The sequence below is a fragment of the Anolis carolinensis genome, chromosome 2 (assembly GCF_035594765.1).
Source record: "Anolis carolinensis isolate JA03-04 chromosome 2, rAnoCar3.1.pri, whole genome shotgun sequence".
NCBI lineage: Eukaryota > Metazoa > Chordata > Lepidosauria > Squamata > Dactyloidae > Anolis > Anolis carolinensis.
The window spans coordinates 155,178,814-155,197,026 of NC_085842.1; the positions used below are offsets into that span (position 1 = coordinate 155,178,814).

The 18,213-nt window shown below is 39.7% G+C and overlaps 1 protein-coding gene across 1 annotated transcript; it reads right to left on the bottom strand.

The window, feature by feature from the left end:
* Positions 1-1,178: 1,178 nt before the first annotated feature.
* aqp2 (aquaporin 2) lies at positions 1,179-17,456 on the bottom strand. Its single transcript, XM_003216978.4, has 4 exons — positions 16,944-17,456; positions 10,728-10,892; positions 7,197-7,277; positions 1,179-3,678 (listed from the first exon to the last, which is right to left on the bottom strand). The coding sequence occupies exons 1-4, from the start codon at positions 17,304-17,306 to the stop codon at positions 3,463-3,465; spliced, it is 825 nt and encodes a 274-aa protein (XP_003217026.1). The 5' UTR covers positions 17,307-17,456; the 3' UTR covers positions 1,179-3,462.
* Positions 17,457-18,213: the final 757 nt, after the last annotated feature.

Here is an 18,213-nt window from a genome sequence, read left to right on the forward strand (position 1 = left end):
GTTATTTTTGTCACATTGCACTTCTGAAACTAATTTTTTCCCTCTTATTGCAGAACTCGAAGAGCAGGATGAATTTGAACTGGAACACCAAGAGGAAGAGAAGGAAGATTGACTTTTTTGTCTCCATGCTGCTGCCCTGATTAAAATTCTTCCAAAAGCAAAGAAGGTACTGTAAGACCACTGTGTCTGTAGAAATATATTCCCAGCTGGACTATAGTCTTAGGCACCACCTTATCACACTTGAGGCTTTTGACCCCTTGCTACACTTTTGGAACACGGTTTGCTGAGCACCATCATATGACACTAGCTTGGTTCCACCCCATTAATCCCCGAAGTGGTGAGAAACATCACAATACACTTTCTCGCCAATGACACAAGGTAAGTAGTGTTTCTCCCCCTTTTCCCCATTTGATAGGGGAAAGGGCAATATGGTAATGTTCCCTTTTTGTGATGGGAGAAGAAGGGAGGGCACATGAAGCGCCATGAGGCGCTATGTGTGCCTGCAGTTTCACCGGCAATTGCCGGTGAAACAGAACAAAATAGTGGGGGGCTCATCTGTATGATGAGATCCCAAGTCAGTTACTCGTATCTGCAGATACAACCAAAAGCATTGACCTAGCTTGCACCTGGTCATAGCATACCATAGAGTTGCTTTGGAGGACTTAGAAACATACCATAGATTTACCCGGGGAACTTAGCAAATTCTCCTACGTGAAGGTAAATAAAACCATGTGTGCAGGTTCCGCAGTTGTTATATTTATATTTGGCTTGCAGCATGTGTTGATACTCTTTGCTTTAGCTCTAAACACCAAATAATATGTTGATTTTATGGTAGAGGAATAGTTGGGAGCATATTATCACAACTATCTCTCCAGCATCTGCTACCTAAGACTTTCATCTCACTCTGTCTAAAGGAATGGCCAGCAATAAGAAAAGTGAAGGTCCCAACAGAGCCCATCCATCCAAAGCCCATCCATCCAGAGCTTCCCTCATCCATCTTCAGCAACTCTAGAGAACCTGCTTCAGTGTTAAAGTTAAATTGTCCTGGAGCTCCAGAGCAAAATGTGAGTAAGAGGAAGGCCAGCAGTCAATGTGATAGAAGGAGGAACAAGTGAATAAATAATTAAGAAAATGAGGACTTAGCATCATTACAAATTTCATCAAAAACACACCTTAACTTTTGTTTAAATAAGAGTGCTTCATTGGTTTATAACGGAAAGCTTTTACAGTTCATTTAACTTGAAACATTTTCAAGAAACTACAGGGAGAAATATAGGTTGGAAGGAACATCGCCTGGATTCTCACTAGTTAATGAGTGTGGAAAAGATACCAACAGCAAAGAACATGGAAATATTGTCAGGTAGCTGTTTCAGTTTCAATGTATTACAATGTCAGCTTTATTTGACACTGCAGCAGCATCATTACTATCAGTAGTCAGGGAGGGCTGGCTGCATGTGATCCACAATTTGCAAAACAAAAGATATATTTTATGGAATTGGATGGGAGTAAGACAATAATATTTAAAGTGCATAAAATAACCACAGTAAAGATTACATTTGTTTATAAGAAGTGACCTGAAAGATACAAGAAGGTCAATTTCTCAATGCATTTGAAAGGTTAATATATACCCATTCCTAGACATGCATACCCAGGCATGAAAATATGCACTAGAGATGTGCGCGAAAATTTTTCCTTCATTTCCTTCATGCTATTGTTTCGTTTCAACCGTTTGTCTACACAAAACGAATTACGACATTTTCTTTGGAAACGAGAGGCAACACGAAAATGAAAGCCACACAGTCATAGTGCTTGCTTTCTTTTTCCTTTCATTTTGGCCCGTAACAATAAGCAGGTACTGACAGAGGGCTGCTTCCCCATTACAGCTGATGTGTACCAATGGGTATTAATAATAATAATAATATTAATAATAATAATAGTACTCTGGGGAAGAATCAAACATTTTAAAAGTTGGTGAGCTAAAAGGGGTCAAAATGCCCTCCATGTGTGGCAATTTTCACCCCTCTAGCCCAAAAACCAAGCTGGGGGGGGGGGTGTTGCCTCGGAAACTCTCCCATTTTTGTCAATGGTCCAAACACTTGGGTTTTTTCCATAAGCCAGATGAAAATTCTGTTCGTATAGGCGCCTCATTTTCGTTCATGGGAACAAATATGAAAATGAGACAAAACGAATGAAACTACACAAAACGAACAACAATTCCATACAAAAGCACACTAGTATGCACCCCCCACACACCAATATTCTGAAAAATGTCCCAAAATAACAGAACTATCTACTGGATGCTGTAGAAACAACTGAAATTACTGAAGCTGATTTGTAGAAGGTTAGAAAATTTAAGTGTGACAAATTATGCCTGTTTACAGGTGGAGTTTAAAAGAAACCTGCACCTAAAGAAGGAGGCCAATGCATTATGTAGCCAGGGCAAGTAGTTCCTTTTCTGTCTTCAAAAAGGATGCCACACCACATTTGAGCGTGGAAGTGAAGGTGAAGATTTGCAAAGCCAAGGAGACAACTGGATTATGTACAGAGACTTTTTTCAAACATGAAGCATGGCTTGATTAGTAAATATCAGCTTATACCTTTTATTGTTTAGCTGTATATGTGCTTGTGCTGTAGCTGTAGCTTAGTGCACTTGCAAACATACATTTGAAATAAGTACAAAAACAGATCCACTGTCTGAGATTTCATAGAATCACAGAATCATGGAATAGTTTTCCAACTCAAGACCTCTTGGGCCATCCAGTCCAACCCCCTGCCAAGAAGCAGGAAATTGCATTCAAAGCACCCCCAACAGATGGGCATCCAGCCTCTGCTTAAAAGCCTCCAAAGAAGGAGCCTCCACCACAGTTCGGGCCGAGAGCTCCACTGCCGAATTTTGGCATTGCAGTTTCAAATATGTTCATTCAAGCCTCCTTTTTCTTCCATGGAGTTTAATTCTTGGCATTTACTTTTGGGTGCATGAAGTGGGACATTTCTTTAGAGGATATGGGGCAAAACATTTGTGTTTCTTGGATTTTCTTTTAGTCTGGATGTTGGAAATCTCAAAAAATTGCATGTAGTATTTACTTTATATAGAGTTTGTTTTTATAATCAATGACATTTGCTCTTGGGACAGAATTATAACATTCAGGAAAATTTAAATAATGAGACAGTGGACTGAAGAAAGAAAAAAAATGCTAGACTCATTCATGGATATACAAAAGCTATAGTTACGTGATCTATAAACAGAGATTTTAAGCTCTTGAGAAAGGTGGCATATTTCAGGCCCAAAGGCCTACCTTTCACAATGTGAGCAAAAAAGTGGAGCTACAGGTCTGCCTGTAACAAAAAAAATATATCCAAGCTTGAGATGTACTAGGATTTTACAGCATATATGAATGAATATTTGACTTAGGAGAAAATGCTGTGGAACATGGCATGTGGTGGCAAGCCATTGATATCAGCTTAGACTTTCTCCATTACCCCCCGCGGCAGGGTCTGTGGGGAGTGCAGCTCCATGGATTGTCTCCGACGAACTTCACGCTCCTCCCAGTCTTCCTCTGGCTCATAGCCCTTGAAGATAGCCATCCTCTCTGAGAGGGTCTTTGAATGGGGGAAGAGGGCATAGTTGTAGAGCAAGGAAGCCACCACTGCTCCTGCCATTGGACCCAGCCAGAAGACCTGAGGAAGAAAATGAAAGGATGGGAGAGATTAGGCATCTTTTCTATAGACTCTAACGGTCATTGCTACCTCCTGTAGAATCCTGGGATTTACAGTTAGGGAGAGACATTTTGGATCCTCAACCAGGGAGCTGCCTTTGTCTACAAATCTAGGAATCCCATAGTGTACAGTCATGGAAGTTAAAGAAGAAGCATAAGGCAAGAGCCAGATAGCTCAGGTTGATGACAAACCAGACTGGGCATTATTGAGATGTTTCATAAAAGAACAGAAAAAAAGAGAAACATACCATAACTTACTGAGTCTTACAAAATTGGTATGTAATTTTTTATTTGAATTAGATTCAAAGTTAAAGGACATTGGATAACTTGAAGATGCATACTTTTGAAACATGTCTGACTTCATCATAGGTGAAGAACCGAAATATAATTGAAATCATCAATTTGTTCTTTCCTCCTTCCATTGGCTTCAACTTTTGACCTAATCACATTGGCAAATGTCCCTATTGTAGAACACTTTGCTGATGCAGCCAGCACTGAATCTGCCAGATCTCACCACAAGATGCACAGCTACTTCCAACGGGGCTCTGTGCTGGTTGTCAGCAAAGTGTTCTACAACAAGGAACTCTGAACACTCATGTTCAGAGAGAAAATGCTGGGGACAACGCAGGGACAAGCCAGAAACGTATGCTTTTTGGCATGTGATGGGCAAGCAGATGATGTGGTGCGCTGGGCAACGGATTCACCCCACTGTCTCACAATTTTCCCCACTGCCCTATGGATCCCCTGCATCAAGGACCACCACGTGATGAGGTCCTTAGACTGTCTTGAAGAATCTGATTTATATGTTCAGTGATATGCTTCTTTGTATGTAGATTAATTTTGATCTTTTAAAAAAGTGTAATGATTTTATAAATTCATACATCAATTCATATATTTATTTTCATATTCTAACTTTTTTTGATCATGTCTCACACCTGGACACAGTAGGTGATTTGTTTTGGGTTTTTTTACAAACATAACAGGTGGATTTTCAAGTTCATAACTGTATTATATGTTTTCACTAATGATGAATAGAGATATAATGTAGCTACTTTGGGGAATGGGAAGAAAGAGTTAATGTTACATATAAAGGTATAGTAGCCGAATTCAATGTTACTGACAGCTGTGTTACTCTTACTAATGTATTTCTTCAGATGACTGGAGGTTGACCCATAGTGCAAGAAACTGAAGAACTCATGGGTATCTGAGAAAGACATTTTACTCCCTCCACACCTTGAATGCCATTGTTAAGCCATCTCCAAACATACAAAACCAAACAGAAGCAAAAAAGAAATATTGAGAACTAGGTAGAAATTTCCCTGAAACTGGCTCAAGCCAGAATCCCAAGAGTTCACAGAGCTCTAACTGAAATCCAAATGAGATTTCTAATCCAATGCCAAATCACAAAGAGTAAACTCTTCCTCTTGCAACCCAGCCCAGCCAGGCAGGCAATAATGGCTTCTGGTTCAGCCAGCCCATTGTTGTCAATTGCTACACTTCACTTCCATTTGGCAGCTCATGCCACTGTGTAATAACATTTTGATTTTTCTTTTAATCCCTGAGAATGACGAACTGAAAGATCTCCTGATCTGAGGAACATAGTGAAAAAGGTTGCATGGTTGGAAGTGTTCATTTATGTTCGTCTGTTCAATCAGATAAGATCATAATTGCTGATCCTTATCATGTCTTTTGTAGCTACTCTAGCACTATTTGTATGTCTATAACAGACAAGCAAAAGTAGTAGCTACACCTAGAACCCTTTATTGAGCATGCATGGACAGCAAAAAAGAGAAAAAGGGGACATCAGATAAGTCTGCTTCGCCTATTACATCCAGCATACTGTTGGCTCCGCAAATCCATGGATTCTCAATCCACAGATTCAACAATACATTGTTTGTAAACATTATAAAATTGAAAAGGCAAACCTTGATTTTGCCATTTTTCAAGGGACACCATTTTATTATGCCATTGTGTACAATCGGATGAACAGCCATGGGTTTTGGTATCCACAGGCAATCCTGCAACAAAAGCCTAATGGCTACCAAGGGTCAACTGCATTTAAAAAAATCATAGATCTATGTTTGCCCACCAAAATATAAATAATAAGAAAACTGGAGGCTGGTGAAAGAAAAAGTTAAGCACTAGATGAATGTTTGGAAGAAACTTCAAGTGGTATCTAGAAAGTTCAAATTGTTTTTATTTTTTGTGTAAGACTTACCAATTCCAGTTGTTTCATTTCTCATTGTTAGTTCTGAATAAAAAATTAGCTGAAATATAGTGAACTGTTTTTCTTTATTCTTTTGTGTGTGTGTGTGTGTGTGTGTGCGGAGGTGCAGGAACCTATCCCCTTTCTGTCCATGTTATTTGTGCCTTTGGTATCAAATTTTCTGTTAAAGAAGTAATGTTCATGAACACATTTATTTTGTTAATTGAGATATATGTGTACAGGTAGTTCCCGAGTCAGAAATTGAGATGAAATTTTCTGAATAGGGACACAGAGATCAAAACTAATATTGCAGGGGTGCTAACCCTTCCATATGCTATTCAAAACTTTTTTAAAAAAATGGCTGGAGTTACACTTAAAAATGTACCTAGCCCAACTTACATACAAATTTAAAATTTAAAAACCTACAGAACTTTATTCATAACCCAGGGACTGACTGCATTATGCTTTTAAACCAGTTCAGGACAACAACAGCTTGATAGGTAAATATGACAACAATATACAGAAGTATAAGGGGCAACAAAGTATGTAAGGTCCACTTATTATGTGAAATCACTGAACACAGCTTTGAATACACAGAATCGTAACTGAGGGCTTAGCAAATTCACTGGAAACCTAGAGAAGTGTTTTTCAATAGTATAATCCATAAAGAACACTTTTAACCAATGTAAACCTACCACTATTTAAATGGGAAGTGTGGGCCTGCTTTTGGTTGATTAGTCAAGTTAATTAGGATTGTTGTTGTGTGTGCCTTTAAGTCATTTCAGACTTGGGGCAATGCTCAGTCTAAAGTTTAGGGTGGGGGACTGGTAAATTACCTTGGAGGACCACATCTGGCCCATGGGCCTTAGTTTGGGAACCCCCTGATCTAAGTGATTTCACAAGGATGGAGAACATACAATCCAGACATTGCTTAAGGACAGCTCCCATTATATTTGACCATTGGAATTGATTAGAGGTGGAGTTCAGCATATATAAAAGGCCACATCATGAGAAGACAGGAAAGCTTGGAGAAGGTCATGATGATGGGGGAAATGGAAGGAAAAAGGAAGAGAGGCCGACCAAGGGCGAGATGGATGGACGGTATCCTTGAAGTGACTGGCTTGACCTTGAAGGAACTGGGGGCGGCAACGGCCGACAGGGAGCTCTGGCGTGGACTGGTCCATGAGGTCACAAAGAGTCAAAAACGACTGAACGAGTGAGACAACGACCTCATTCCTGTATTTGAAGTGCAAATTCTCTAAAGTGTCACTTACCCAGTGGCTGTCAAAGTCACCAACAACTACAGCAGGACCAAAAGATCTAGCAGGGTTCATGGAGCAGCCAGTATAGTAAATCTAAAAGAAAAAAGGAGATACATTTACTCTTATTCTTGGTTGTTACACATTCTGGCATAGCACTAGTATACTGTGTATACTTTTTGAGCCATTGCAGGAGGAGGTATTAAGTTGCTCCCTGCACAATCCTCATTGCCCAGGATGCAACAACATTTAAGATGTCTATGATGAGCAACTCCATCAGCCTGCCCACAGATAAAATCTTGTGGCATGCCTGCACACATTCTTTCTGCCTTTTAGTAGCAGAAGATGGGCATGAGAGAAAGGGGTGCTCAATGCCCTTCAGCTGTCCTAATTTGGCAGTGATAGTCCCAGTTAACACTCTCTCATTTTTTTTTCATTTAAAATGTCCCGATTTTTCTCTCATCTTCCCATTTTCCCACTTTGTCCTGAGATTACTTCCACTGCTGAAAATGAGTTCAATATAAAAAAGGAGTTTGCACTTATTAATTCAGTATGATATGGTGGAGGCTCCTTCTTTGGAGGCTTTTAAGCAGAGGCTGGATGGCCATCTGTCGGGGGTGCTTTGAATGAGATTTTCCTGCTTCTTGCAAGGGGTTGGACTGGATGGCCCATGAGGTCTCTTCCAACTCTACAATTCTATGATTCTATGATTCTATGAAAGTGGTGGTGCAGGAATCTTGCCTTTTCCAGGAAGCTCAGGCAAAATCAAATTGCTGCAGTTTCTCTGGTTACATGCTTCAAAACCACTGAAAAAGCTTTATGTTCAACTCAGTTTGTAAACCCAAAGCAACAACTTTCCAACCATTTTTCATATTTGAATTTGGCAAATTTAGTTGCTGTTTTAAACATTAGCTCTCTTCCCTCCCTCAAACTGTATCATGGGTTTAGTAAATTAAGGTTCTTCCTGGATATTTAAGTTTCATTCACAGATGCAATTCACTGTGGTTGGAAAGAATGAAGGTGGTTTTCAGAGAAAAATTGGGGTACATATGGGGGGATTATTTGGCTTGCTTCCTTAAAACTAAGAACTTTTAAGAAACCCACACAAACTCAACCTGACTAACTGGTTCTGCATGGAAAAATAGGCTACGGTGATTACGTTCTGAAATGAGCCTCTGTACTTGATATGTCATCTACAGTTACAATTCCCTTTGCTTAAGGCAGTGGTTCCCAACCTTTGGGCCTCCAGGTGTTTTGGACTTCAACTCTCAGAAATCTCAGCCAGCTTACCAGCTGTTAGGAACTGTGGGAGCTGAAGTCTAACACACCTGGAGGCCTAAAGGTTGGGAACCACTGGCTTAAGCAAAGGGAGTTGTAATTTTAGGTGACATATCAAGTTAGGGGCTGTAAGTACTATATTGCTGTAGTTACTACCCAAACCACATTTAATCTCTTAAGAGGAAGCCTTTAAGACTTGCTGAGAATTTCTCCCATTTCTGCTCACCACTACAGTACAGCGTTCATGAACTACCTGAAGATTCTGCTTGGAAACATCTGGTGATCTAGATTTGGCATCAGTGCCTTATTTTTCTTCCATAGACCTCAGACCTCTGATGACAGCAAGCAGGCAGAGAGGTATGTGACTGCCTTCCACTGATTGTGCTGTCTCTGTTATACCAGGAAAGTCCCTGGCCCTACACCTCAATTTAGACTCAGCTGCCCTTTTAGGGACAAAGAAGCATTATGGGAAGTGCTTTGCTGTAGATTTGTCCATTGCTACTTCTTCAAACGCCAAAACAAGTGCACTTCGATAGGCTTTTCTTGCCGAATCAGCACACCTACCTGTTTAAGTGGGTAGCATTTCAAGGTCATTAAATGTGTTCTGAAAGAATTTCACCAATGACATCACACTGCTAATCAAGCCCACTTTCAAAAGCCTGCTGTTCAAAGCCAAATGAAATACGTTGCAAGACATTTTAGTGCAATGATTTGGCTAGGTTTGGAGTGAGCCAGATTTACATTTCCATCTGCCCACGGAATTCCTCAGGTCATCTTAAGCCAATTGTTGTCTCTCAGCCTCACCATCCCACAAGACTGTTGAGAAGATAAAAATGGGTGCATGTCCATATATACTGCACCATGATTCTTGAATAAATAAATATTTAACCAGACCTTTGAATATTTTTTATTTTCCTGAAAACCGAACAGTTTGGCTCAAGAGCTGAAAGCATGCAAATAGAATTAATCATCATTGTAAGAGAATCCTGCTAATGAGCTAAATGCTAATGGGTCAAACACCGTGATCAGAGTTTTCAGAGTAACTGTAGAATGCTTACTAGGAAATAAATGCCATGGTAATCCAACACAATGTAAACATTCATAGGAGTGAACTGTCAGTGACAGAGGGTTGGCATTATATTAATGACTAATAATGACATAAGTCCAACATATGCTATAACTACTTGCTTTTTTGGTTGTTGTGTAGGTCAGCAACACAACACTGAACCCACCTCTTCTCTGCTGCAGCATCTGCCCATTACACAAAACAACCATCCCTTGGCTAATGGAAAATGGGGAAAGTGGCAGGAAAATGCCTAGTTCTTTTCCTATAGCTGGATGTTCAGCACCAATGTAATCATTTGAGATTTCCAAAGGCTGCTGAGAAATTCTGAACAATAGCTGTCAATGTGACTGGGAAAAAGCTGGACTTTTATCTGCTACTCCCCCTGGCCTCTACTTCCTTAGAAACAGCAATGCATGTGTGTGAGAGGTAAGAGGCTGCCGCAGATTTTAAAAAAGGACTTGGGCAAGGCTGGCTGTTGTTAACTTGATTTTGACATATGGCTGCCCTATGAATGACAGACTTCCATGTCAGTTTGTCAGCAACAACCTTGCTGCAGATTGTGGCTTCCTTAATTGGGTCTACCCATCTGAAATGCTGTCTCCATATTTTCCTACTGCCTTCTATCTTACCAGGCATTATTGTCTTTTAGATAGTCTTATGATATGGCCGAAATATGATAGCATCAGTTCTGTCATTTTGATTCTTGGGTACGTCCAGTCTTGGTTTGCTCAAAGACCTATTTATTCGTCTTTATAGCAGTCCACGGTATCCACAGAACTCTTCTCCAGACCACATTTCATTTCTTCCCATCCCACTTTCACAACCAGTCATAGAAAAATAGAAATATGATAGCATGGACCATCCTATCTTTAGTATTCAATGATAGGTGATAAAATGTATGACCATCTTGTCAACTGGAAACTGTTACATTTCTCTATGTTCTGTCCTAACAGTAACCTCTTCTTCTGAATATGGTTTATGCACCAGGACACTCAAGTGTATTTCACCAATTTCTTTCAATATACTCTATAGTTTTTTATGATCCCTACAATAGAGGGTTTTTACTATCATGGCCTAATCTGAAAATAGAAAACATATCATAGCTATATTTGTGCAATTGGTCTCCTGATCCAAGATGTCAGCAATTGTGTCCCATGCACATCTGGCCTGTCTCAAGAAAAACTGCTTATATCTAGACTTACCCCAAGGAGGTGGCCCAAGGCAACAGAGAAACCAATGGACAGAGCTGGTGACCCCACGTTATCATTCCTACGGTCATCGGTGGAGGCAAAAATGCACAGGACCAATTGGAAAGTGAGGAAGAGCTCCATAGTGACTGCCTGCCCTGAAGTTGTGTTATTGTGCACCTGAAATAAAATGAAAAGGAATTCATCTTTTATCAAAGACTCTAAACTTTAGTAGTGGTGGTGAAATTGCTATATCAGTGTAATGGATTTAACAAGACAATCTTCTAGATCTTAAAGAATCCTCCAGATGGTAAAGCAATGCATCCTGGGTTGTGGAAGTAAAGAAGTAACTGATATTTAAGCCAAGGGATTTTGGGTACATCAAGGATGGACAGGCTTGGACCCAAAAGCAACCAAGGCCTCCTTAGCACAACCATGATCCTCCAACACCCCTACTATTACCTGGAAATATTCCTTATATTCTATAAGGAATATGAGGGCAAGTTTGTCATGCTTTTCCTCCCTGAATTGATTTCAACCCACTGGACCTTTTTTTAAATAAATTCTGAAGTATCTTGCAAAACATGCAAAATATTCGCAGCTCACCCTCACAAATGATCCAGAACCGCATATGTCTGCATTTCTCTCTGCAGTCTATCTCAAAATGGCTACCAGAACTGATACAACATCACTTCCTGTTTCCATTTTGAGAGAGACTGCAGAAAACGAGATATTTAGACCTGCTATATGGGTAGGTGATTGTGGCCCATAAAAGTGGGAGATTGGTCCCCAAATTTTGCCCATCCCTGACCAAAGAAAATATAGACCCCACGCAGTCAGTAGGAGAAAGAAACAATAGTCATCCATTTTTGTAAATTTACTATCCAGTAGCTTGCTCAAAATGGTTCCAACTTTAAGCAAAAAACAAAACAAAAATGTAGAAGTACTTGTTCAACATAAAAATAGCAAAAAGAAACATGATAACTTTTATATTGATAATTGCCAGAAGTTGCTTTTACTAGAAATTTTGCAAAATTTCTAAAATTTGACATTTTGAAAAATGAACCATTTGAAATGTTAGATGTTAAACTATCTCAAGGATTTGAAAAAAACGCATTAAAGGATTAAACCTTGCTGATTCATCTACAACGAGAATGCTTACTATTGCATGAGGCTAATTGGGACAGCCTTAATGTCTGTACTTCTGTTTATATAATGCATACTACAAATGTGCAAAATGGAGAAGAAAAGTGCATAAAGAAAATAAAACAAAAAATAAAGCAATGTAATGTGCAGTATTGACTCACTCTTTCAGGATATAAAAGAATATAAAATGAGTACACCTCTAGGATGATTGCAATGCTGAATGGCATATAAGAAATGCTTTTCTCAGTCTGACACTTCAGTGCCAAATGGGATTTAAACCTGAATTGTGTTTCATATTATCCAGATTCATATTTTGGGAAAAGTTAATTGGATGCTAAAGAAACCACCCCCTAAGAAATAAAGCTTAGCTTGCATAGTATACATTTTCTTTAACAATCATGTTTTGTACCATACTTCTTCTTGCTTGCTACTTTTGGGGCTCTCCTTGTCTACTGTACCTTGCTGCTTCTCATTCCTGGACTACTCACATGGGTGATTTATTTATAGTTCATCTTTTTTTGCCAATAAAGATGTTCAGACAGTAAAAGGAAATATGGCACACCATTCTATAGCCATTATATTTGACTGTGTAGGGATGCAATTGTTAAGTGTGAGCAAATATATAAACATTTTTGCAAAGGATATACAAAAGGGTGAGATTTTCAGTGTTACTTAAAACACCTGTAAAATATTGTGCTTAGTTTTGGTTCAGCAATCCTATTAAGTTTTAAAAAGGCAATATAGCAAGGTAAAAAATTGTTATCCTGTATTTGGGTGAACCTTTAACCTCCTCTTTGGTACTGTAATTCTATAGCTATATACTTGATAAAGCGAGAAGGATTGCTGAATGGGCACAGAGATAACATCTCAATTATTTACCTCTTTTGCAACTTCAGCTGCAATCTGATTCACTTTAGAAGGCTGGGTGCCCAGTGGGTAAATATTTTACACCACATACCACCAGTGGCAATGAAGTGATCATGAGAGTTTAAACCTCTGACGCATTTGTACTACTGGATGCAATAAAATATGCTTGAATACTGAACTGTAGAATATTTGAATGATCAGATTTTTTGATATAGCCATGCCTGGCTTGCAAGCAGATATGGCTGTAAATGGTATCTGCATAATTTGGGATCTGCCAAGCTGAACACAACTCACCAGCTAGGTACCCTGAACAATCAACTGCTGGAGAACCTGTTTTTATGCTTTGCCAAGCATTCAGGGGGGAAAAGAGGTTTACTGCTCATTTTCAGGCTGCCATCTATGACTGACTGTATTTGTGTTTCAAAATGGGTTGAATATCAAGTCATTTTTTAGCCTTCTATTTTCCAGGTGAAACATACCTAGCTCTCTTAGCTTCTCCTCACAGAGCTTGAGTGTTCTTGGGCAAGTCACATTCTCTAAACCTCAGAATAAGGCAAATGCAATATTCTTCTGAACAAATGTTACCAAAAAAATCCCCATGACAGATTCACTTTAGGATTACCGTAAGTCAGAAATGCTTTAAAGACACAAAGCAACAAATTCAACAAGTAGCTTCTCCAACAAATAGCCACAATATTTAAGTGCTATCTTATGATTTATATATTCCCAACACAAGCTAATAAATTATAAAATACTTTTCAAGTGATTTCCTCACCCATAAGGTACATTCATTCAACCATGTGTGAATGGTGGCCCATCAAGAGCTCTGGATAATATTTTTTGCTGGTTGCTTGGGGTGACACAAAAACAGAGGTGTTCACTAGCACTTGATAGGCTATGATACTTTGCTGCTGAATTGTGTTCAGCTTGGTGGGTTGCTTGTTATGTAGTCCTGAGTCATGGAGCCATGTCTTCTTACAAGCCAAGCATGACTATATCAATAATCTGACCATTTGTTCTGTATTTAAGTATGTTTTATTTTGTCCAGCTGAGCAAGTGCGTCAAGAGATAAAAATCTTTGTTATTGCTACAAGGCTAGTGATATCACAAATGGTGCTGTTACCCAATGGCTTATAGTGACATCCTATACAACATTAAAGGAAATCAAAATGCAATTAGAAGTTTTAAATCAGTTGCAAAATTGTGAGTGACCTCCATCCAGCCTTTGGAACACCAATCAAGACATATGATTGGATGCACATACATAGTTTTCTGGCATTTTATTTCTCCCATGACTGGCTTCCTTCACAGCTATTGCAACTGTGGTCTTTCTCCCATCTGCTGCCACTACCTGTACCACCATAGTTCTGCCACTGTAGATGACCAATAAGATTCCAACCATGGTCACCAAGGCATTTGTGCTGCCTTACCAGTTACTACCTGATGTTAGGTTTTCAGATCTGGTGAAACTGGTAAATGAGCATTCATGACACTCAGAAAAGGATCATTATAAGAAGCACCTTTCAAAGGGACCTTCCAGACATGCCCTATATTCCAGGATCTGATCCCAGGTTTTCTGTTTATTCCAGATTATCTGGCAGTGTGGATTCATATAATCCAGTTTAAAGCAGAAAATCTGGGATCAGATTCTGGGATATAGTGCCTCTTTGGAAGGGCCCAAAGAGTATTCTAGGACTGAAAAGGCAGCAATTGTATAAAAATGATATTTCCTGCCAGCACAGATGCCTAGCAGCCTGGATTTAGCGAACAAGTTGATATAATGGCATGGAAAACAGGTTTATTTCTAATCCTAAACCAACCATGTTCCAATTATTCAAAAAGAGGTTGCTGCCAAAATTGTGGGGGAGAAACCCACAAAGTTCAAGACAATTTCAAGAGACTGAGTTATCTATTGTAAGAGCTCCCTCCACCTTTATTTTAATGTTTTGACTTTAATGTCTTCCACACATTCAAAGCAATCAAGAAGTATGCAGTTATTAAAATATCCCCAATACAGATATAAAAGAATGGAGAAAATGGCACTTGTAGCATATCTGTGGGCCCTTCCGCACTACAAAATTATACTATTAGGATTCCATCTCAAATGACAAAGCTCCATCCAGTGTCCTATGATTTACAGTTGAGACTCCTCAGCCAGGGAGCCCCACAAGTCCCAAAATTCTATAGGAAGCAGCCATGGCAATTTCATAGGAAAAATATATAACTATGTGGTGTGAAAGGGCTCTCTGCCTGCTCCTCTTTTGTTAAAGATGCCATTTGTGAAGTGGAAATTACATAAATGCATTTACTCATTGGTTGCTGGTAGTTTCCACATTAGTGGAGTGATGAAGCAGCCTCAGATTTTGGTTTAAACCTTAAAGCATTGGTTCTCAATCTGTGGGTCCCCAGGTGTTTTGGCCAACAACTCCCAAAAATCCCAGTCAATTTACCAGCTGTTATGATTTCTGGGAGTTGAAGGCCAAAACATCTGGGGACCCACAGGTTGAGAACCACTGTCTTAAAGGAATGATCCGAAATGATGAACCTGTTTGCAGCATATGGTTCAGCACCTAAGACAGTTCGGACCCATAGTACTGACATGGAAATCATCAACTGCCACTAGAACTGATACTGATACATCTTCCTATTCCTAATGCTTCCTATTTATCACTTTTAAAACTTATTTATTATGCAATACTTTTGACACAAAATAAATAAAGCTGTTTCTACTTTCTGCTCTAGAGGAGAGGTAACTAGATAGTAGTTTTCTGAGAATTAGGCTTTTCTTTTTGTTTGCTGGGATTACTATTGTTATTATTATTATTGTCTGAAGGAGAGAAGGGAAAGAGAAAAAGAAGCTAAAATTGGGACTCTCCAAGCCCCCAAACGCACACACATACTACCCACATCCACACGTTCCCAACTCCCAATCAATCCCTCTAATAAAAAGAATCTAGAAAATAAAGGAAAATAAAACAAAAAAATTCAAGAGAGGCCAAGCGAAGGCAAACCATTAAGCCTTTGCCTGTCACGTGCTCCCGAAAAGCAGAGGAGAAGCTGTGATTGGCTCCCACATTGTCCCGTTACGTATGAGCATCTGTGATGGCTGGGCCCATGCCATTATGGCCACCGGGCTAAGCCGAAGAAGCTGGATTGGCTAAAGGAAAATGGTAAAACGGATCTGCGTACAAGCCTAATTGGCAGCAATGGGGAAATTTTAGAGGCTCGTTTCTCCATCATTTTTATGGATATCAGAATGTAATGTGGCACATTTGTAGGGCACATTTACAGCTGTAAGCCTGCCAAGTTTCATAACGTTTCACTCATTTAGTGATTTTTTGAATTTTTAAAACATTTTTACAAATAACATTTAATAAAATAAAGGAAGACTTTTTAAAATGTATTCACAGTGCCCAAACATGAGAAGGATATCATTTCAGCAAAGTTTCAGAAAGATCTGGTCATCCACTGATTTTTAGGCTTTTTTTCCCCATAGCTGAAGCAGCATTCTCTCTCCATTGGGGCAATGAGGGCTGAACACCACCATATTTGCTGCATCACATGGTCTGCCTAAGCTAATCACAGGCTTATTTTCCTCTCCATTGTGCTGGATTTCAAGTCCCAGAATTCCCTGTTTTTTGTCTTCCAAGCTGCCGCCTTCCCTCAGCCGGAGAGAGCCAAAACATTTTAAAATTCTTAAAAACTGTGGATGACCAGATCTTTCTCAAACTTTGCAGGAATGATACTCTACTCATGTTCTGTCACTGTGGGTAATTTTCTAAAATACCTGTTTGGTTTTAATTTTTTCAAAAAAATATTATTTGTAAAACTTTAAAAATTTCCCAAAAAATCAGTGGATGAGCAAAACATCCTAAAACTTGGCAGGCTTACAGCCGTAAATGTATCCTACAAGTGTGGCAAGTTTGATCCCAATAGCCGTTTTTTCCCAATCCTTTGAGTCTGAGAGAGTGAGACTTGCCCATGGTGCTTAAATCGGGGATCCCCTTAGGGGAAACTTTAGAGGTTCATTTCTCCTCTCCATCATTTTTATGACTATCACGATTAAACTTCCATGGAAACAAAGGGAAAAATTAGGATCCCTGCCTTCTTTTAAAATTAAGCTGTGTTAAGAATCTTCTTTAATTTGCTAGAGGGTATTTTGAACATCCCACCACCATAATCCTTCATCCCTCCCACTTCTGTGGAAAGTTTCCTTACCCTGTTGATGGCCAAGCTCCCTCGGATATGGGGCGGTGTGAGTTGATGCAAGAGGGCAGCTCCCGTCACTGCTCCCAAAATCTGTGCCACCACATAGAAGACCGCTCTCAAGAAGGAGACCTGAGAGCCCACCAGACATGCCACAGTCACAGCAGGGTTAATATGGGCTCCACTGATGTGGCCCAGGGTCTGGACCAAGGTTGCAATAGCCAAGCCAAAGGCCAGTGAGATCTGGAGGACATTTGGTGGGGACGAAGGCCAATTCAAAGCCGAGCCCAGGCCAAAAAAGATAAAGATAAGTGTGGCTATGAATTCTGCAAAAACAGCACGGGTGAAAGCCACGGAGCGAAGTTCCCACATCATGGGTGAGGGCTGTGCAGGAGAGTGGAAGCTGATTTCTCAGCCCAATCTCTGTGGCAATAAATAATAGTAGATCCTGGAAGGATGCTGGAGTCTTTCTCTCTTTCCCTGTATGTACATATGCTTATATATAATATATATGCATGTAGAAAAGCTAGAGATCTCCAAGTGGAGGTGGGGTTTGGACACCTAATGCCTTTTCTTTCCTGTTCCAGCTGAAGAATTTTCAGACCCTGCCTTCTTCTCTGATAACCTGAGAAATTAACATTTGCCTTTCCAATACTGAACTACTGTGTGCATAGTAGTCCTAAGTGAGTCAAACACCAGACCATATACTAAGATGCAAACCATCAACACATTACGCTATTGTGATCTGGTGCACTTAGCAATTTTCTTCATCCTTGTCCATGTCTATTTTATGTTTGTGCATTTAACTAGTGTTTTCATTTACTTGTTTTATGCTTAGTTTTGAGCCTTGAGTCCTAGAGCAGGTTTATGGGCATGCCCTATTTGGTATTACACCACCAATTGGGCTCTTGCTGACTTACTGATCTCCTTCCATCAATCTGTTTCTGATGGGACCACAGTGTTTCATTGCTTTCAACACTTGCAAGCTGTCATTTTAGCTTTCCTACAATGGGGTGTCCCATGGCATTAGTGGCTGCTAGATTGGCTAGGGTGCATCAGAAAAATCTTAAACACTTAATATATTTTACAGATTATCATGTGGGACTCAGCCAACATACCAGGACTAAGGGCTTCAAAATTCAGTTTTCAGAGACAAATCAGGAGCCTCGAGAATACAGAAAACCATCCGCCTTCAAGGAATGTCAAACTGATGTCCAAGTTGCCTTTGCTATGTTAGTTGTCAATCTTTCAACCTTGGATTTAACTCAGCTGTCATATTCCA